A 22,170-nucleotide genomic window follows, 5' to 3' on the forward strand; every position below is an offset into this window, starting at 1 on the left:
AGGAAGCTGCGGACAGTAGTAGTACCGATGGAGAAAGCTTCAAACACTGACAACAATGGCGGTAGAAGCTGCGGACGATGACGTCGTGGGCGGAAGAAGCTTCAAATGTGTCAATCGGTGGCAAAGGAAATTGTGGTCCTCTCCCTTGACGGTGGAAGGAGCTGCACATGGAAGCCGTGATGGTGGAGGGAACTACGCACGAAAGCTAGACCTTTGGACTCGTCCGTCAGCGATAGAGGAAGGGTTGGTCCAATTGGCAGCGGAGGCAGCGGCAAAGGAAGCATCGGAAACGACTGTGCTAGGGTTATGGCTCCGGGTCGCACGGGGAGGGGGGGTGTGTGTTTTGTGCAAGTTTAGTAACGTTATGTAGCTTAGTTGGTTCAATTGAACCAACTAAGCTACTATTCAACCGATTCAGACTCTAGTTCAGTTGCTTTGTTTCAATCGGGCGCTCACCCGAGACGCCCGATGCCTGGGTTTAGGCGAGTGCCTAGGTGGCACTTCATTGAAGCACCTAAGCGAGCACCTGGACTCCTATTTAAACTATTGCTTTAATGTATATCGCTCTTCTTTCAAATTGATATCTAACCCAATAACCTCATTGTTTCTTTGATATTAATGTGTCAACTTTTTATTTGTTTTATTTTACCATATATCCTTTCGGTATCATTTAATAACGTCTATGGCAGGATTCTGGGGTACGTGGAAAAGCAGCTGGATCAAATTATGGTGGAGGCTCACTAGGTTCAGCGGTACGTGTACATCATGAACTTACAATTTTGCAATCAAGGTCAAGTTAAGGTGCAGCTTGTGTCAAATGTAGGTCTTGCTTTGAATATATTAGTCTTAAGATCTTGTTTTCAATTTTTTTGAAGCTTTTACTGTGATTTTATAAATTTAAGGGCTGTCACTAGAGTTTATTAGGAGAAAGTAATGGCGGTGGAATCATGATTTTCCTGTATGACAGACCTTTATTCCCTAGAAAATAAAGGAACTATTAACATGATTCTAAATATCTTAGAAGGTTATCTGATTTGGGATAACAAAGATATTGTAATACTGATTTGCATCCCTTTTAGGGTGGTCATAAGGTCCCAATCTGACCTGAATTAAGGATCATGAGATGTTTGACCTATTCAGAAGGCTTTGACACAAAATTCCATGATTCATATCCTTATTTCTATAATTTTTTTCTGTTGCACTTGTATCTTTATTTTGCTTATGATGTTCCATATTTTGTCTCCATCTCACTGCTATTCTACCTTCCTTTCCCTCTACTTTCTGTTGCTATGGAAATCATACTATTCTTTATTGATTTGGATCTTGCACCAGCAGACCTGTTATTATATCTGTTTCAGAACTGAAATCTATTTACCACAATGCACCATATTCTAAAATGATTTATAATATTTTGTCATGCAGTCTTTCGTCATTGCAAAAGATGTAGTATTGAGAAGCTAGCCTTAGTGGCACAGAGCATATTAATCCACGAGAAAGAAGAAAGAGAGCCTTCAAGTCTCAATTAGAGAGATTCTTCAATAATTTGTCAAAAAAACAAAGAGTTTTCAATAATTCAGGGACAGTTGAAACCTTTTACTAATACCTGATGTACATAAATTGTCTCCAATTGGTGATTGAGGATGTAGCTCCTTTATTCCTGGCATTATTATTTTAAATATAGTCCTGAGGGTTGTGAAGTGAATAGAGATTTAGCTCCAGTTATCCTGATAAATGGTGAAGAGGATGAAGATATCGTAGAAATAATCAGGGCACTAGAATACTTCTTTTTAGGGACCTGAGTTTTAGGGAACTGAAGAACTAATAATTGATGAAACATCACGTCCCCAGAATCCTAGGTCTATCAAATAATTTGAATGGACAAGATACATTTCTTGAACCCTTCTTATTCAAATGCTAGCTTTTCCTGCTCCCACTGGAACCCTGCTGATTTCTGCAATGGCTGTTGTGCCATTATGATATTCTTTGATATGATGAGTATAGGCAGAAGTTATAATGACATTTTCACAAGACCAGTCTCTAGATACATTTTAGTTCCATTTTGTGAGGATACATGTACTTCTTAAACAAGAAAACCTTTCAATGTCTTTGCATTTTAGATGGGATCAAGAACCTATGAGCACTTCCTTGAATAGTGAGTCAACTAATGAACCATTTTTTTTTATGAACTTTTTGCAAAACTTGTAATAGTGATCACATCATTCTTAAATCAATTATCTGATTAACATAGATTGCATTGCAAGTACTGTGGTGTATTGATATTTCTTAGTTGCTTATTTTATCTGTGTTTATAATGTAGGATCTCAAGAAAAAGGAAAGAGAACTACAAGCCAGGGAGGCAGAACTGAATAAGAGGGAAAAGGTATGTCCTGTATGTCCTTGAGTTTAATGGTCACAAATGCAAGTCCTGCCCTTATTCTTGGAACTTCAGTTTTGCTTCTCTTGCGTTAAAGATTTAGATAGTTTGAAACTAAATAAAAGAATATGTGGAATATTCTTGTCCAAAAATGTTATGCTATGCTTACCATTGTATTGTTATATAATTAATTTGTGAGACAATTGTAAAACAAACATCTTGATACTCAAGTGTGTTGGACAATACGTGCTAGGTAATATGTGGTATATGATATACCTTTATGCAATGAAATTGTTAACTAGCCTGATCTATTAAAAAAGAGTATCTTATTTATATGCTTTGCAAAAGCTAACATTACTCAGTTTATAAGCTCGTCATGTGTATAAGATCTATTGTGTGCAAGGTTATAAAAGTGGAATTGGCATGCAGGCGATTAGGTTGTGACATAGTGTGTTTGCACAATGCAAGTGTGTATGTAGTTGCATATGTGGGTTCTTTTTTGAAAATTGTAAGTATCATTTAAAATCAGAAAAGAATAAAAATAACTAATGAACTAGCAATATAATTGCTTCATAGATATTCACAACCTCTCTTGACACTCAAGCATAGTAAGGCAAGTGACACTCAAATGCATGATCTTGTAGTTAAGGCAAGCAACATGCAAATGCATGTAATTGTTTTCAACAGCCAAATATTATCTAAAGAACTAATATAAAATAAATTTGTTATCCTATAGCCATAGGATGCCTTGGCATGCACAAGCTTCGGAAGAAGTCCCAAATATCATGACAACGGCTCAAACTTTGAAAATTTTAAATAGAACATTAAATTTTGAGCACTTCTTAAATCATCATTATATTAATACCCACACATTTCTACCACATATTGTATACAAAAATGCTGTATTTTGATCAAACTACATTATATTTCTGAAACTATGATTACTTGTTTCTCACTGGTTTGTTTTTATACTAATTTGATGGCTTATGTATGCAAAAAGCCCTAAAATCATATTATGTTTCTACAGATCATGAAAAAAAGAATTTTTTGCATTTACTTCTGTCAAATGGAATGGTTGTCTTTAATTGTGCATGTGTGCTTTTTCTTTGTTTTTATTTATTTATTTTGCTGGTAAAACAGGAACTAAAACGTAAAGAAGAGGCTGCAGCACAAGGTGACTAGTCTATATTTTCATAGAATAAATTGACTAGTACTCTTTTTTTTCTTTTAATGTTAGGCAAGAGCCTTACTGTTTTAAGATGAATACAAGTTAAATTTATCTTTTCTTAAATTGGTTGCCCTTCCTTATTTTTTGCTTCTTTGCAGCTGGTGTTGTTATAGATGAGAAAAACTGGCCACGTTTTTTTCCTATTATCCATCATGATATTGCAAATGAGATACCCATTCACCTGCAGAGATTGCAGTATCTTGCATTTGCTTCATTGTTAGGTATGTTTAGGCTCTTATCATTAATCAAAGTTCCGCCCTTGTTTTTTATGGTTCTAAGGCCTTGTTGCTTTTCTTGCTCAGAACACTTGAACTTTTGCATTTTTTGTTCACATTCTAACCAAATTATGAGGACAATCAGTTAACCATTTTGATATGTGACATATTTTTCATCTTATGATAGTAACTTTCTCACTGTCATTTTAGTTTGGGCATTGACATCTGTTGACAAAGATATCTTATGAATGTGAAATGTATGTGCTGCATGTAGTTGATTTGTTATCTAAGAAGCAGTTTCTTATTGTTTTGTGCCCTCATATTCAGGAGTAATATTGGACTTTAGTGGACTAAACCAAAAATATTTACCATGGTATATATAGGCTTTTGGAACATTCTCATATGATCGCTTAGCTAAGTTGCTTTAGGAGACAAAATGTATAATTGATAAGATTTACATGGTAGGAATAATTCTAGTAGATAGTTATTGAACTTTGGGTGTAAAATTTTTATGTGAAAACAAAATATGAAATTATTTCTCAATTTGGGTGTTTGACAGGTTTGACTGCATGCCTGTTTTGGAATATTATAGCAGTTACAACAGCATGGATTAAAGGGGAAGGTACTTAGAGGATCTTTTTTGTGAGTGGATACTATAATGCCACAATGGAAATTAATTTTATTTGCTTCTTATTTCTAGGTGTCAAGATCTGGTTGCTTGCAATCATCTACTTCATCTCTGGTGTCCCAGGTGCATATGTGTTGTGGTATCGGCCTCTTTATCGTGCCATGAGGTACAGTTTCATATCTCAACCTTTACTAAAGTTTGTGGACTTCAAGACTATGATGGATACAAACTTATGCTTTAAGCTTATGATGTCATATGTTCACATGACATTGCAACATGTTTTATAGGACTGAAAGCGCTTTGAATTTTGGATGGTTTTTCCTATTTTACTTGGTATGTTCTTGGTGGTTTAAGATGTTGTCTCAGATATCTTTTTTCATGGTAATGCTTTATGGAAAGTAAAATGTTCTCCAATTGACTCTCTTATGTCTGTGCAGCTTCACATTGCTTTTGTCATATATTCTGCTGTGGCTCCTCCAATTTTTTTCAAGGGAAAATCTTTGACGTAAGTTTCTCTTTTTATGAGTAATATATGGTGAATGGTGAAAGTAATAAATTCATATATACAGAGGCTACAGCTAACCCATTTTGATACATCCTCCAAATTTGGTGAATGCAAATTTGATTTGTTCACTGAGAAAATAATTGAGACTGGCCTTTTACCTTTTGTGCATTGGAAGGTTAACTTTCAAAATTTGTTTTAGAGATCATGCATTCATGCTCATGATTTTTGGCAGCTTGACATCAAAATGTATTTTCCTAAAAATCCATCAGCTATTGTTTTTAGTAATGTGTGTCAGCTAGAAGAAAATATAGTCAAGTTATGTTGATTTCTAGATATTCAAATAGTTGAATTTTAATTTAAAATCTATTAAGCTTTTCTTCATTGGGTATTGTACATGAAACAATGAGGAATTTTTGCTGTTATTGCTAAATATTCTGGAGAAGACACAAGTTGATGTGATAAATAATCACATCACAATTTTAATTTGATATGAAATGGAAGGAAAGTCTATTTAGTGCATAAGTCCATTGTGCAAGTGGTGTGCTAAGTGAATAATACTAGGAGGCAAACTTAACCGTATGGCCAGCATGAGTCAGTAAGTGCCCTAGATGTGCCAAATCATTGCAGAAACATGGCCAGCTGAATATTTGGTAGCATTTCTCTGCCCATGGTATAGAATGTGCAGAAAGGTATTAGTATCCTCCCATTCTGATGCCACAGAATTACTATCCTTGGACTATGTTGACTTTTTAAAACTGTGAATTTGTTGGAACAAACCCAATTGAGATACTTTTATCTTGAAATTTTAGGGGTATATGCTATATTTACCTTCGAGCTTCCTTGCTTTTAAACTCTATGAGACTTGGTGGCTTTCAATTCCTTCCACTCTTCCTTTCTCTGTGTCAGATTTCCCATTGATTTCATGGAAAATTTGTTGGCAGAACGTTTTCCATTGACAGAAAACTAAAAATTGCACAACCTTTTTTACATTTATTGAAAAAGCATAGCTTTTGATTATGCTGATCAATGTCACAACTATAAAGTATTTTCAGGCTTTTCTATGCTTAAGCACAATGAAAGGAAAAGAAAATGTAATTTTGATTTTCTTCCATTACTCCAAATACAATGGATTCTTTTGCAAGGAAATAGATTTTTCATTTAGATAGCTTCATCATTTTTATTTCCAGTTCAATTACCCTTAGAAATTACTCATTATTATAAAAGTATCTATTTCATTGCTTGTTGCATCTAGTTATTGTGTGTTTCCCAACTAACCACATTCAAGTTTAGTTTCTAATATCCTATAAGATTGTTATCTTGTAAGTCTAACAAATTTGTTTGAAGATTGCTCGGATTATAGGAGAGCATTAAGGAGACTCTCTGATATTTTGTGAAATTTTTTGTCGATAGTCTTAACATGGCAGTTTGAGCAAAAATGTATTGCCTTCTATATTATGTTGGACTTTAACAAATGTGGGCATCTTAGTCTTCACCAATGGTTCCAGTAATAGAGGATTTTTGAGCTAAAATGAAGTTGACAATAGTGGTGGAATTGTAGGAGACCATTTTAGAGCTTGTTTGCAGAGTTTTGGAACATGACTTAGCTCTTAGTAGGACACTGGTGACATCTTACAACTTAGCTGTAACATTAATTATTACTACTTACAACTTTGGACATGATATCGTGATTCACTTAGTTTGTGTAAAATCAATTCTTGTTTGCTCTTTGGGCAACCTAGTATTCTCCAGATGGACTTATGTAATTTGTTGCTATTCTGGTACTACAAAAGTTGTGGTCTGACCTAATCTATAAAGAACTTTTTTATCAGACTCTTGTAGACAAAAGGATGAAAATAGATAAACTTGTTATTGTTTCATTGGATGCTGAAAAATGAAAGTTTTTACTGTATCACCTTGAGGAAGGATTTGCTTCCTTGCCAACTTATACAAAATTATTGAACAACTTCCATTTTCTTTTCTGCTTATGCATGTCCTTCTCATGTTTTCTGTTGCAGAGGTATTTTGCCAGCAGTGGATCTTATCAGCAGTAAGGCTTTGGTTGGGGTGAGTATAGGTTTCCATAGAAAATTTGTTGAACTTTTTTCTATGTTCTTGAAATAACTTGAGCAGATAGACATGAACATTGTGTCTTAATATTGCTGATTAAATAAGATTGTATGTTATGGAGTTTATTTTAAATCCAGCATGGGGCTTACTTTGGGCATAACTGGATAGAGACATGTAAGTCTAAACTATTTAGTACCATGGGACTATTTGATTATTAAAAGTAGAAGTACCTGCTAACATAATCTCAATGTAATTGTAAGTGCTGCATAAAAAAAAAGCTCAATTGTTTGGTTTCCTGCATTTGTAAGTGCAACTTACCTTCATTTTGTTTGGTTGCCTTTATTTGCGATTGCTATTTCACTGAAGGATGAAGGAACAGATGGTGGCCAAGGTGGGTTGTTGGAGGGAGAACAATAGTTGCAGGAATGCTGAGAGAGTAGGCAGCGATTTTATGTAATATAGGAGGTGCATTGGAGGAAGTTCACTTATCCTTGGGTTGGCTCAAACCTGGTTTAGCTTGTGCCTACTAAGTTTTTGTTTTTTCCAGGCTTGGACCAATGTATGCAATCCCTGCCCATAACTAATTACTAAGGACAAAAAATATTAGCTTAAGCACTCAAAATATTGAAGTACGATAAGAGACAAGACCTCGCAATAAACTAAACACCATTACTAGCCTTGTTGTGTTTTTCTTCATTTTGTTACATTGTGAACCTAAATTTATAATAATAATGATTTTATTCTGGTAGGGTCTAGATGCAAAATTTTCTACCCAGGCCTGACTTTAGTTTTAATTGGGCCCAACTTTTTTGCCCATCTTGGGCCTGAGCAAGTCAAAACTTTGCCCAAGAGCTCTCCTATTTGGAGGCCAGGTTGTCGGGTCGGGTAAGTGTCCCAGCCCATACATAGGTCTATTGGAGTAAGGATTGAAATAAGATCTTAAATTTCAACTAATTTTAGAATTCATTGATAGGTAGCTGTTAGGACTCTAGCTAGGAGAGTCCTAATTGAGAGGGACATTCATGTAGGAGGTTGTTTCTTAGAGAAAAATAAGGAGTTGTAAAGGAATAGGAGTCTTGAGTATGAGTCATATTAAGAGTTGGTTAGAAGTAGGAGTCTTAAGTAGGAGTCCTATTAGGAGTTAGGGTTTAGAAGCCCTATAAATAGTCATGTATTCCACCTCTTTTCATAAGCAATAGATGAATCTTTTCTGCAGCCTTTGAGCAGCAACTTGGAGGGAGGAACCCCTATAGAGTTCCAAGGAGGCCGATCCCCTAAAGAGATCAATCCCAAGTTTAGAATCTGCAAGGGTTCTAACACTTGGTATCAGAGCAGCGTTCTTGGCATCTCGCTGCCCTTCCACAGTCATCCATCAACCCTCCACAACTGCCCAAAGCAATTCCCACAATTGCTTAAAAGATCGTCGCCAAATTCCACCGTCATCATCTCCACCACCACAGATCATCCTTTGATCTCCCCGTGAATTGCAACAGGTTCTGGTTTCCTACCTTACTGCTGCTGCCATTTAGTTATCCCTATTCGAAAATCCAAAAAAAAAAAAAAATTTCGTTCCTATATTGCTGCAAATTTTCATCGTAAGTTGCTGAAATTTTTCGACGAGAATTCTGTTATCGCAACTTACACCAATTTTCTTGCTGTTACTGCCGAAATTTTCTTGATTAAATTGGACATCCTTGCTGTCATATAAACTGAGATATTGCTGTCAATTCCCTCCTCAAATCTTTCAAATTTTTTGTGGAGATTTCGTCGAGAAACCGCTGTTTCTTCGACGATAATTCTGCTCTTACAAGACAACACAATTCTGCAGCAAACTTTCACTGATTTCTATCAAACCTATACATGCCTTTAACCCGTCAACAAAAGAGAGATCTTAACATCACAGATTTGGAGTCATATACTATGGCATCTGAGGAGGCAATCAATGCTAAATTTGAAGCCTTTGAGGCACGAATGGAGGATAAGATTCGAACTCTCCTTACCGAATTCAATTTGGGCCGACCACCAAGCTCAAAGAAATCACATCAAGGAGAGAGCTCTAACCAATCACATCATGCCCGAAGAGATGCCTTCCAAGAGAGGGGAGGCTCTATGACCGACCCTAACTATTCGCGCATGAGAGTGGACTTCCTTAGATGGGAAGAAGGAGACCAAATTGGTTGGATCTCGCGCGCGGAGCGATATTTTCGATACCATAAAACTGCGGATGCATCCATGGTGGAAATTGCAGCTATACATCTTGAAGGGGATGCTATACAATGGTTTGACTGGTTTGAACACACTTATGGAGTCCTTTCATGGCGGCAATTCAAAGAAGGACTACTGATCCGCTTCGGACCAACTTATTACGAGAACATTGACGGACAACTAGCAAAGATCCGATAAACCTCCACCATTCAGGAGTACCAGACTAGGTTTGAAAGGTTATCTAATCAAACTCGTGATTGGTCTGAAAAAGAGTTATTGGGGACCTTTATTGAGGGCTTAAAGCCGGAGATCTGGGGAGAAGTTAAGGCGCGACAACCTTACACGCTTATGGCAGCCATCTCTTTCGCACGACTTCAAGAGGAGCGATTGAACCATGAAGCCCAGAGGACTAGGATCACTCCACGACCTACAATACTAAAGCCCTCAACCCCCCCTACTATCAAACGAGTCCCTGCACCGAAAAGGTTAACAAGAGAAGAACTTCGGGAGCGATCTGCGAAGGGGTTATGTTGGCATTGCGACGAGCCATGGAGCCGTGAGCATCGCTGTAAAAAAGGTAGACTTCTTATGATTGAACCAGTAGAAGAAGAGGTCATTGAACATCTAGAAGAGAGTCTTGAACATGAAGAAGAAGATATGGAAGAAGAGCGACAACCGATCGACATTACGGTACACGCACTAGCCGGCTACTCAAATCCGCAAACGATGAAAGTTGGAGGCCTTCTTAAACAACAGCCGATCATTGTTCTTATCGACACGGGTAGCACTAATAACTTCCTGAATAGTAAGGTTGCTGCTCGGATGGCACTGCATATTGAAGGTTGCAACAAGTTCGAAGTAAAGGTTGCCGACGGCAGAATCCTAAAGTGCGACCAAAGATGCCCGCAGGTGAAACTATTACTGCAAGACTAAGAAATTATCACCGATTTCTTCCTCCTACCAATCGATGACTATGAGGCAGTGCTTGGTATAGAATGGTTGACTGCACTAGGTGATGTCTCTTGGAACTTTTCTAAATTAATTATGAAATTCTACTATAAGGGCAAACAGATCATCCTACGCGGGAAGCGTGGAAGCAACGTTACCACTGTTTCAACCCAACGAATGGAGAAAGTTTTATACAAGGTAAATGGTGGCTTTTTGATGCACCTCCAGCAGCAACCAGAGGGGAAGAAAATAGAAATTGAAGATCAAAATCTTGCCCAATTGCTTACTGAATTTGTCGACATATTTGCTGAACTGCGCGGTCTTCCTCCTTCTCGGCAACATGACCATCGAATTCCAATCCTTCCGGGCAAGCCACCAGCGAACACTCGACCGTACCGATATCCTCACCTCTAGAAAGATGAAATTGAAAAGATCGTAAAGGAGATGCTTGAAACAGGGGTGATTCGGCCAAGTTGCAGCCCCTATTCCTCACCGGTGCTACTTGTACGCAAGAAGGACGGAACTTGGCGGATGTGCATCGACTACCGAGCTTTAAATGGCATAACCGTCAAGGACAAATACCCAATACCAGTGGTGGATGAACTTCTTGATGAATTGAAAGGAGCTCGAGTCTTCACGAAGTTGGACCTCCGATCCGGTTACCACCAAATTTGGGTATGTGACAATGACATTCCAAAAATTACATTTCGCACACATGATGGCCATTATGAATTCTTGGTAATACCTTTTGGACTCACTAATGCTCCTTCAACCTTTCAAAGTCTCATGAATGATATATTTCGGAGCTTTCTTCGTAAATTTGTGCTGGTATTTTTCGATGATATTCTCGTTTACAGCCCTTCTCTTGAGACTCACTTTCAGCATTTACGGATTGTTTTGACGATCCTTCGGGAGAATACTCTTTTTGTTAAGCAACCAAAGTGCAGCTTTCTCCAGCAAAAAATAGAGTACCTTGGGCATATAATATCAGAAGAAGGAGTGGCGGTAAACCCAACAAAAATTGAGGCAATGCAAGGCTGGCCAAAACCTACAAACGTGAAATTACTGCGGGGGTTCCTTGGACTAACGGGTTACTACCGAAAATTTGTTAAGGACTATAGGAAGATCAATGCACCACTCACTTCTTTACTGAAAAAAGATGTTTTCCAATGGTCGGACAAAGCCTCTGCTGCCTTCAACAAACTTAAAGCAGCCATGACAACAACACCGGTGCTTGCACTACCAAATTTCAATAGACCCTTCATCATTGAGGCCGACGCATCTAGAGTCGGAATTGGAGCTGTTCTCATGCAAAATGGTCGACCACTCGCATACACTAGCAAGACATTATCTCCCTCCCATCAAAACATGTCAGTATATGATAAGGAGATGCTTGCCATTGTACACACAGTAACGAGGTGGAGACCCTACTTGATCGACCGACGATTTCAAATTAAAACTGACCATAAAAGCCTCAAGTACTTTTTGGAACAAAAGATATCATCCCCTGAGCAGCAAAAATGGGTAACCAAACTTCTTGGATTTGATTATGAAATTATTTACAAAAAGGGAAAAGAAAACGTTGTTGCAGATGCACTCTCACGGCTACCTGAACAAGCTAAGGTTTCAGCCATCTCCCTTCCTACCACCGGTCTCCTCGAGGACATTAGGGAAGAATGGAAGAAGGATCCAGAGATCAGCAACATCATAAAACAATTGGAGGAGGATCCAAGTGCAATAGCCCACTACACCTGGGATTCGAGGGATCTACGCTACAAAGATCGCATTGTGCTTATACCTGACTCCCCTTGCATCACAATCATCTTGCATCAAATGCACTCCATACCTTCAGCAGGACACTCTGGATTCCTAAGAACCTACAAAAGAGTGAAGCAAAATTTTTATTGGAGAGGGATGAAAAAAATTATTGCTGAATATGTGGCACAATGTGATGTATGTCAACAGCATAAGGGTGAAACTGTGGCAAATCCAGGGAAGCTACAACCACTACCCATACCAGACTCAGTGTGGACTGACATCTCCATGGACTTCATTGAAGGGCTGCCATCTTCCAAAGGTAAAAGCACGATTCTCGTGGTGGTTGATCGACTTACGAAATATGCTCATTTTTGTGCTGTGAGAAATCCCTACACTGCTGCTAGTATTGTCCAGATTTTCATAGAAAATATTGTTAAACTGCATGGGATGCCAAGGTCCTGTTAGAACCCTTGCAGATTCTAAACTTGGGGTTGATCTCTTTAGGGGATCGGCCTCCTTGGAACTCTATAGGGGTTCCTCCCTCCAAGTTGCTGCTCAAAGGCTGCAGAAAAGATTCATCTATTGCTTATGAAAAGAGAAGGAATACATGGCTATTTATAGGACTTCTAAACCCTAACTCCTAATAGGACTCCTACTTAAGACTCTTACTTCTAACCAACTCCTAGTAGGACTCCTAGTCAAGACTCCTATTCCCTTACAACTCCTAATTCTTCTCTAAGAAAACACCTCTTACATGAATGCCCCTCTCAATTAGGACTCTCCTTGCTAGAGTCCTAACAAAATGTCCCTCTCAATTAGGACTCTTCTAGCTAGAGTCCTAACAGTTTTACATGAATGTCCCTCTCAATTAGGACTCTCCAATCTAGAGTCCTAACAGACCCGCCCTTTTCAAATCAGCCTTGTCCTCGAGGCTGTTGATTCGTGAATTATGGGAATTTGATCTTCAAGTCGTCATAGTTCTCCCAAGTGGCATCTTCTATTAGTAGGTTCGCCCACTATATTAGCACTTCATTAGTGGGTCGTCGTCGTCGAGTCATGATCCGTCGATCAATAATGGCACTTGGTTGGGTTTGGAGTTCTCTTTGGGTAGTCATATTTGGTGGGTGGCTTTGGGCTGTCTCCAAGCACCTATTTACAACTTCTATCTGGCCGTCGATTTGTGGGTGATATGTCGCACTCCTTTTCAATTTAGTACCCTGCATATGGAATAACTTTGTCCAAAATCTGTTATTGAAGATGCAAGTAGAATTTGTCACAAGCACAATGTGTCCCTTATAGCATAATTCTTTTGAGTCCCGATTGTAATGAGCCACGGAGCTTGGTGCTTCCTCTATTTTTTTTTTTTTTTTTTTTTTGATCTTATTGGTCTCCGAATCTTCCTGCCATTCCATCTTAATATCCTTAAGAAAGTCTTTAGTCGGAAGTGAAACAGCCGAAACTTCAACTTGGTCGGGTAGCTGCGAAAGCGCATCTGCAAGAACATTCTCTTTCCCCTTTTTGTAAGTTATTTCATAATCAAATTCGAGAAGTTTTATTACCCTTTTTTGCTGCTCAGGGGATGATATTTTTCGCTCCAAAAAGTACTTGAGGCTTTTATGGTCGGTTTAAATTTGAAATCGTTGGCCAATCAAGTAGGGTCTCCACCTCGTTGCTATGCGCACAATGGCGAGCATCTCCTTATCATATGTTGACTTATTTTGATGGGAGGGAGATAATGCCTTGCTAGTGTATATGAGTGGTCGATCATCTTGCATGAGAATGGCTCCAATTCCGACTCCAGATGCGTCGGCCTCAATAATGAAGGGTCGATTGAAATCTGGTAGTGTTAGCACCGGCGTCGTCGTCATGGCTGCCTTAAGTTTGTCGAAGGCAGCGGAGGCTCTGTCTGACCATTGGAAGACATCTTTTTTTAGTAAAGAAATAAGTGGTGCACTGATCTTGCCATAGTTTTTCATGAACTTGCAGTAGTAGCCTGTTAAACCTAGAAAGCCATGTAGCAATTTTACGTTCCTCGGGGTAGGCCAGTTTTGCATTGCTTCAATTTTGAAGGGGTCCATTGTCACACCTTCCTCTGATAGGAGCCTAAGATATTCCACCTTCTGTTGAAGAAAGCAAAAATTCGTAATGGTTGTTGTGTGTTCAAAAGGTGGTTTTCGGTATGTCTTCTTCGCACACTCATATTTGATGATACCCGGATCAAAGGTCCAGCTTTGTAAAGATTTGTGCTCCCTTTCATTTAGTAATTCATCTGCTATTGGAATAGGGTATTTATCCTTGATAATTATTCCATTGAGAGCTCGGTAATCAACACATAATCGCCATATTCTATCCTTCTTTCGTATGAGGAGCACCGGTGAAGAATAGAGGTTGCAACTTGGCCGAATAACTCCTGTTTTGAGCATTTCTTTTACAATCCTTTCTATTTCATCCTTCTGGAGATATTGATATGGCCGAGTATTTGCTGGAGGTTTGCTTGAAAGAGTCATTATATAATGATCATGCCGACGGGTAAGAGGTAGGTTGTACGGTTCGTCAAATATATCTAAAAATTCAACAAGCAAAGGAAGTAGGTTTGGATCTTCAAATTGTATTGGCTCTCCCTTAGTTTGCTGCTCAAGTTGTATAAAAAATCTGCTGCATGCTTTATGCAAAACCTTCTCCATTTGTTGTGTGCAAATCGTCGTTATGTTGCCCCCACGTTTCCCGTTCAGTATCACCTGTTTCTCCTTACTGTAAAATTTCATAATTAGTTGCATAAAATTCCAAGAAATATCACATAATGTCGTCAACCATTTAATTATGAACATAGCCTTATGATCATCAGGAGGGAGAAGGAAGAAATATGCAATTATCTCTTGGTCCTGCAGCAATAGTTTCTCCTGTGGGTGCCTACGATCACAATTCAAAATCCGTCCGTCGACGACCTTAACGTCAAACCTGCTGCAATTCTCAATAGGTAAGGCCATCTGGATAGTAACCTTACTGTTTATAAAGTTATTAGAACTGCCCGTGTCGATGAGAACAGTGATCGGTTGTTGTTTGAGAAGGCCTCCAACTTTCATCGTTTCCGGGTTTGAGTAGCCGGCTAGTGCATGCACCGTAACTTCAGTCGGTTGTGGCTCTTCTTCTGCATCTTCTTCTTCATGTTCAAGGCTCTCTTCTGGATGTTCAATGACCTCTTCTTCTATTGGTTCAATCATAAGAAGTCTCCCTTTACTACAGCGATGCTCACGGCTCCACGGTTCGTCACAATGCCAACATAACCCCTTCGTATATCGCTCCCGAAGCTCTTCTCTTGTTAACCTCTTTGGTGTAGGGACTTGGTCAATAGTAGGGGGGGCTGAGGGCTTCAATATTACTGGTTGAGGAACGACCCTAGTCCTCCGAGTTTCATGGTTCAATTGCTCCTCTTGATGTCGTGCGAAAGAGATGGCTGCCATAAGCGTATATGGTTGTCGCGCTTTAACTTCTCCTCGGATCTCCGGCTTCAAGCCCTCAATGAAGGTCCTCAATAGCTGTTTTTGAGACCAATCATGAGTTTGATTAGATAACCTTTCAAACCTGGTTTGATACTCCTGAATGGTAGAGGTTTGTCAGATCTTTGCTAGTTGTCCGTCAATATTCTCGTAATCGGTTGGTCTGAAGCGGATCAGCAGTCCTTCTTTGAATTGTCGCTATGAAAGGACTCCATAAGTATGTTCAAACCAGTCAAACCACTGTATAGCATCCCCTTCAAGATATATAGCTGCAATTTTCACCATAGATGCATCCGCGATTTTATGGTACCGAAAATATCGCTCCGCGCACAAGATCCAACCAATTGGGTCTCCTTCTTCCTATCTAGGGAAGTCCACTCTCATACATGGATAGTTGGGGTTGGTCATAGAGCTTCCCCTCTCTTGGAAGTCATATCTTTGGGCTTGGTGTGATTGGGCAAAGCTCTCTCCTTGACATGATTTCTTTGGGCTTAGTGGTCGGTCCAATCTGAGTTCGGTAAAGAGCGTCCGAATCTTATCCTCCATTCGCGCCTCCAAGGCTTCAAATTTAGCATTGATTGCCTCCTTAGATGCTATAGTATATGCCTCCAAATCTATGATGTTAAGATCTCTCTTTTGTTGTTAGGTTAAAGGCATGTATAGGTTGAGAGAAGTGATGGTCGAAAGGGTTGGTGTATTGGTGGATGTAGGCTGCGGTTTAGGCTTGTTTTGTGGCTATTTTGGGTGCAGTTTGAGGGTGTGGTTTGGTAGAGTTTTAGGGCTGTGGATGAAAGTTTTGGATCTGTGGTAGATGGTAGCAAAGGTTTGACAGAAATAAGTGGAAGTTGCAGCAAGTATGTGCTGTCTTGTAAGAGCAGAATTGTCGTCGAAGAAACAACAGTTTCTCGACGTAATTTTCACCAAAAACTTGAGAGAATTGCGGAGAAAATTGATAGCAAAATCACAGTTTATATGACAGCAAGGATATCTAATTTAATCAAGAAAATTTCGGCAGTATAACAGTAAGAAAATTGGTGCAAGTTGCGATAGCAGAATTCTCGTCGAGAAATTTCAGCGGGTTACGATGAAAATTTACAGCAACACAAGATCATTTTTTTAAGATGAATTTCTTTATAGATCAATCTTAGATGGAAGCCAAGATGATATATGAAGTGTATAAGAAATTTCATTCAAAAAAGATTGCAAATAGATGGGTTAAGGGAACAATATGCCGCTGAAATTTTCTGCAGCACAGATTTTTAAGTATAGCAGATTGGACGTAAAAGATCAGTAGTTTATATTGAGAATTTTTTGATAAAACCAAAGGGAAATCCACTGTTAGGAAGTGTCAAAGCTATCATAAAAATTTCATCGAGATTTGGATAGAAACAATATAGTATCAAGATCAAACAAACAGTGCTATGCGATTGAAATTTTATAGTACAGATTTTCAAGTATAGCAGATTAGACGTAAAAAATCAATGGTTTATATTGAGAATTTTTTGAAAAAACCTAAGGGAAATCTGTTGTTAGGAAGTGTCAAAGATGTCATAAAAATTTCATAGAAATTTGGATAGAAAAAGCACAATAGCAAGATCAAACAGATGGTGCTATGTGGCTGGAATTCTGCAATGTAACTTTCGTCGTAGAGATGAAAACTTTGTGACGAAAGGTTTATGCAGCAATATAGGAACAATTTTTTTTTTTGGATTTTCGAATAAGGATAACTAAATTGCAGCAGCAATAATGTAGGAAACCAGAACCTGTTGCAATTCACGGGGAGATCAAAGGATGATCCGCGGTGGTGGAGATGATGGTGGAATTCGGCGACGATCTTTTAAGCAATTGTGGGAATTGCTTTGGGTGGTTGTGGAGGGTTGATGGATGGCTGTGGAAGGGCAGCGAGACGCCAAGAACGCTGCTCTGATACCAGGTGTTAGAACCCTTGCAGATTCTAAACTTGGGGTTGATCTCTTTAGGGGATCGGCCTCCTTGGAACTCTATAGGGGTTCCTCCCTCCAAGTTGCTGCTCAAAGGCTGTAGAAAAGATTCATCTATTGCTTATGAAAAGAGAAGGAATACATGGCTATTTATAGGGCTTCTAAACCCTAACTCCTAATAAGACTCCTACTTAAGACTCTTACTTCTAACCTCCTAGTAGGACTCCTAGTCAAGACTCTTATTCCCTTATAACTCCTAATTCTTCTCTAAGAAAACACCTCCTACATGAATGCCCCTCTCAATTAGGACTCTCCTAGCTAGAGTCCTAGCAGTTTTACATGAATGCCCCTCTCAATTAGGACTCTCCAAGATAGAGTCCTAACAGGTCCATCGTAAGTGATCGTGACAGGATCTTCACTAGTAAATTTTGGACCGAGTTATTTCAGTTACAAGGCACCAAACTCAAGATGAGCACAGCGTATCATCCACAAACTGACGGCCAAACAGAGGTGGTAAATAGGTGCTTAGAGACGTACCTCCGGTATTTCACTAGCGACCAACCAAAAGAGTGGGCGAAATGGCTTCCCTGGGCCGAATGGTGGTATAATACTATATATCATTCATCTACAAAATGTGCCCCTTATGAAGCATTGTATGGTCGACCAGCCCCTGTGATTCCAAAGTATGTAATTGGCTCGGTCAAGGTAGATCAGGTTGATCAAGAATTGATTGATAGGGACAAACTCTTACAACTGTTAAAAGATAATCTCTCTACCGCTCAAGCCAGAATGAAGCAGCAAGCCGACACACGACGAAGTGAAAGAGAATTTTCAGTGGGAGATTGGGTTTATCTTCGCCTACAACCATACAAGCAACTCTCTATCAACACTCGAGCCTCTATGAAGCTATCCCCACGTTTTTATGGGCCCTATCAGATCACAGAGCGTATTGGAGCCGTGGCGTACAGACTTAAATTACCTGAAGATGCCAAAATTCACCCTGTCTTCCACGTATCATGCCTAAAGCCCAAGTTGGGAGAACACGAGTCACCCCAGATCCAACTGCCCAACACAACTGAGGATGGAGTTATTCAAGCCCAACCACAAGCCATCCTCGATCGCAGGATCGTGATGCGTCGCCGACATCCATCTACCGAAGTACTAGTGCATTGGAATAATCTACCACTTGAAGACGCCACATGGGAACCATATGAGGAGCTGAAGACCCGGTTCCCTGAGTTCATGGAATCTCAGCCTTGAGGACAAGGCTGATTTGAAGAGGGCGGGTCTCTTAGGACTCTAGCTAGGAGAGTCCTAATTGAGAGGGACATTCTGTTAGAACTCTAGCTAGGAGAGTCCTAATTGAGAGGGACATTCTATTAGGACTCTAGCTAGGAGAGTTCTAATTGAGAGGGACATTCATGTAGGAGGTTGTTTCTTAGAGAAAAATAAGGAGTTGTAAAGGAATAGGAGTCTTGAGTATGAGTCATATTAGGAGTTGGTTAGAAGTAGGAGTCTTAAGTAGGAGTCCTATTAGGAGTTAGGGTTTAGAAGCCCTATAAATAGTCATGTATTCCACCTCTTTTCATAAGCAATAGATGAATCTTTTCTGCAGCCTTTGAGCAGCAACTTGGAGGGAGGAACCCCTATAGAGTTCCAAGGAGGCCGATCCCCTAAAGAGATCAATCCCAAGTTTAGAATCTGCAAGGGTTCTAACACCTGGTATCAGAGCAGCGTTATTGGCGTCTCGCTGCCCTTCTACAGCCATCCATCAACCCTCTACAACCATCCAAAGCAATTCCCACAATTGCTTAAAAGATCGTCACCGAATTCCGCCATCATCTCCACCACCACGGATCATCCTTTAATCTCCCCGTGAATTGCAACAGGTTCTGGTTTCCTACCTTACTGCTGCTGCAATTTAGTTATCCTTATTCGAAAATCCAAAAAAAAAAAAAAAATGTTCCTATATTGCTGCATAAACTTTTCATCACAAAGTTTTCATCTCTACGACGAAAGATACATTGCAGAATTCCAGCCGCATAGCACCATCTGTTTGATCTTGCTACTGTGCTTTTTCTATCCAAATTTCTACGAAATTTTTATGACATCTTTGACACTTCCTAACAGTGGATTTCCCTTTGGTTTCATCAAAAAATTCTCAATATAAACTACTGATCTTGCAGATGAATCTTTTAGAAGCCATACTCAATATAGCATATAAAAGTTACCAAAGGGAATACTCAATAAATAGTGTTTATATTAGGAGTCATATTAGGAGTCAATATAAACACTAGGAGTCATATTAGGAGTTGGTTAGAAGTAAGAGTCTTGAGTAGGAGTCCTATTAGGAGTTAGGGTTTAGAAGCCCTATAAATAGTCATGTATTCCACCTCTTTTCATAAGCAATAGATGAATCTTTTCTGCAGCCTTTGAGTATCAACTTGGAGGGAGGAACCCCTATAGAGTTCCAAGGAGGCCGATCCCCTAAAGAGATCAATCCCAAGTTTAGAATCTGCAAGGGTTCTAACAGTAGCTTGGTTGCATGTGGAAATGTAGGTTAGAGGGTTTAAGTTGCAATTCTAAAGCAATATTATATGTTTGCACTTGATATCTGCCAATGGTTTAAAAGTTACCAAAGTATCACATAGCATATAAACAGTATGTGGAATTAAGTATTCAAGATAGTTTTTAGTAACTAAATGAAGGATACACGCAAATTGAAATTAGTAGTTAATCTCAGTGATATTCGTACCAATTCTTTATTGGTCCACGACAATGGTACCATAGCCTACCAAGTGTCAATAATGGTTGGACTAGTCAGGTCCAGTTTCAGACTAGTCCATCTCTTCAATGTAGCTTTTTATATATATCCTGAAAAATGGATCAAAATATGCATATAAGACCTATTGAGAGACATAAATCGTACTACATAAGTAAAAACACTTATAGAAACATTAAAATAAATACATGACACATGAGTTATGCATGATACACGCTGTACCTTATTAGTACAGGCCCTACTAATTACCAAAACGAATGTTGTGTTTCTGGGAGGTTCTTGTGGTTGAATATCAAGGCCATAATTTGTGCTCCCATGGCATTCAGTATTGATACACTGTATGCTAATTGTAGATTAATCAAGCAATAATTAAGTCACTTTGTTCATTAAGTGTATGCTGGTAGTTGTAGACACAACTAGTACAACTTCAACTGATTTGTATAGCTAGACTTTCTACGACTGGTGAATGTATAATATCATCATCATCTCCTACTATCAAGATCGTAGTAAATTAACGCTAATAAGAAGTATATCTGAACCATATGCTTGCATTTTCATGCTGATGTGGACCACAAATCTGATTGTTTTCACATCCAATAATATGACATATTAGTTGCATAGCGTCATATGACCACATAGGCATACGTGAAACACGTGACTGCACAAACTGCAGCTTGGAACACTTAGGCCTACACTTGGCAACTCAATAGTTATCTATTGTAATTTAACAGCTAAATATCTGCTTTAATTGGATGTTCTCCTTTTGGTATGATGCTGCAAGCAAACACTATATTTTCAAGAAATCACTAGTTTTGATTTAGTTGCAGCATCTGTATTTCTTTAGTAAATTAGAGCAGAGAAGTTGAAATGTTTTCACTGTTATTGCAAGTTTTCTTGATCTAATTGTAGTGTTATGTGACTCTAGATTCTTGTTTGCTTGTAGATCTTCTATTTTGTTGGATTCGGTTTGTTCTGCCTCGAGTCACTGCTCAGCATTTGGGTCATACAGGTCATTTTTCTGCACCTAATATGGAAGTTGCCAGCAGTTAACAATTCCATTCTGTTTTTCCTTTTAAAGTTAACCATGTTCCTTGATTGAATAAATTATGTTTATGTAAGGTTTAAGGGAATTGCAGTTGATTGGTAAAGTTGCTTATCAATTATATGCTAAATGAAATATAGTTGGAGGCTTTTATATCTTATTTATTAAGAAATCAGTAGTACTTAATGAGCTTCAGTGAAAATTGAATCTGGAAATGGATTTATTTGGTTAAACTCAATGTTCAACCTGAGGGTTCTGGTAATTCTGTGCAGCAAGTATATATGTACTTCCGTGGGAGTGGAAAGGCTGCAGAAATGAAGCGTGAGGCAGCACGTGGTGCTATGAGGGCAGCAATATGATTATTTTATCCAGAGCCACTGTTTGAGGGGAAGACGAGAAATGCAGTTGATCAGGCCTATAGTTTGATTAATGTCTTTGTTTGCTTGATTTCTTCTTGGTCATTCATGATGTCTTTGGCATATTGTCAGGTGTGTTACCTTGAATGGGAAAAGGTACATCGTTCCTTTTCCAAATTTATCTGGGAAGCATGTAGCGTGTGTTAGCTTCTTTGAAGCCTATTCTCGCTTGTATCTACCATCTCATTTCATCCTGTGAATTTGTGCTATAGAAGAATGCAAATTAGTGACAATTACTGGTACGGTGGTTAATGGGCATATCTTGTAGATATATTCTTGATCCTTTTCTAATTGATGCCTGTTATCACAATAAATTACTTCGCATCCCATGACAAGTGCAATTAAAAGATCCTTGATCAACATGGGAAGCCACTTAAGTTAAAAGGTTATGTTACCTGAGCTTTTTTGTTGTTTTCACATTTTTATTAGTCAACGACACAATGTTCCAATGTGATAAACTATATATATAAAAAAGGGTCTTTTTGCTTCAGCAAGCATGGTGGCTTATTTTCGTGGATATTGCTTAGGAGATATATCTTTGGCAAGCTCTCTTTATTTGGCCTTA

At 38.8% G+C, this 22,170-nt stretch overlaps 1 protein-coding gene across 1 annotated transcript in view; it reads left to right on the forward strand.

Annotated features, from left to right (window-relative positions):
• Positions 1-21,863, forward strand: part of LOC103973939 (secretory carrier-associated membrane protein 1) — a 34,847-nt gene extending 12,984 nt beyond the window's left edge. Inside the window, exons 2-12 of the mRNA XM_009388616.3 lie at positions 690-752; positions 2,318-2,380; positions 3,515-3,548; positions 3,701-3,823; positions 4,377-4,439; positions 4,518-4,611; positions 4,733-4,778; positions 4,883-4,950; positions 6,966-7,014; positions 21,091-21,156; positions 21,462-21,863. Coding sequence (XP_009386891.1) covers positions 690-752; positions 2,318-2,380; positions 3,515-3,548; positions 3,701-3,823; positions 4,377-4,439; positions 4,518-4,611; positions 4,733-4,778; positions 4,883-4,950; positions 6,966-7,014; positions 21,091-21,156; positions 21,462-21,548 — 756 coding nt within the window. The 3' untranslated portion in view covers positions 21,549-21,863. The remainder of the gene's footprint in view (positions 1-689; positions 753-2,317; positions 2,381-3,514; positions 3,549-3,700; positions 3,824-4,376; positions 4,440-4,517; positions 4,612-4,732; positions 4,779-4,882; positions 4,951-6,965; positions 7,015-21,090; positions 21,157-21,461) is intronic.
• The last annotated feature ends 307 nt before the right edge of the window (positions 21,864-22,170 follow it).

Source organism: Musa acuminata, chromosome BXJ1-9 (genome assembly GCF_036884655.1).
Source record: "Musa acuminata AAA Group cultivar baxijiao chromosome BXJ1-9, Cavendish_Baxijiao_AAA, whole genome shotgun sequence".
NCBI lineage: Eukaryota > Viridiplantae > Streptophyta > Magnoliopsida > Zingiberales > Musaceae > Musa > Musa acuminata.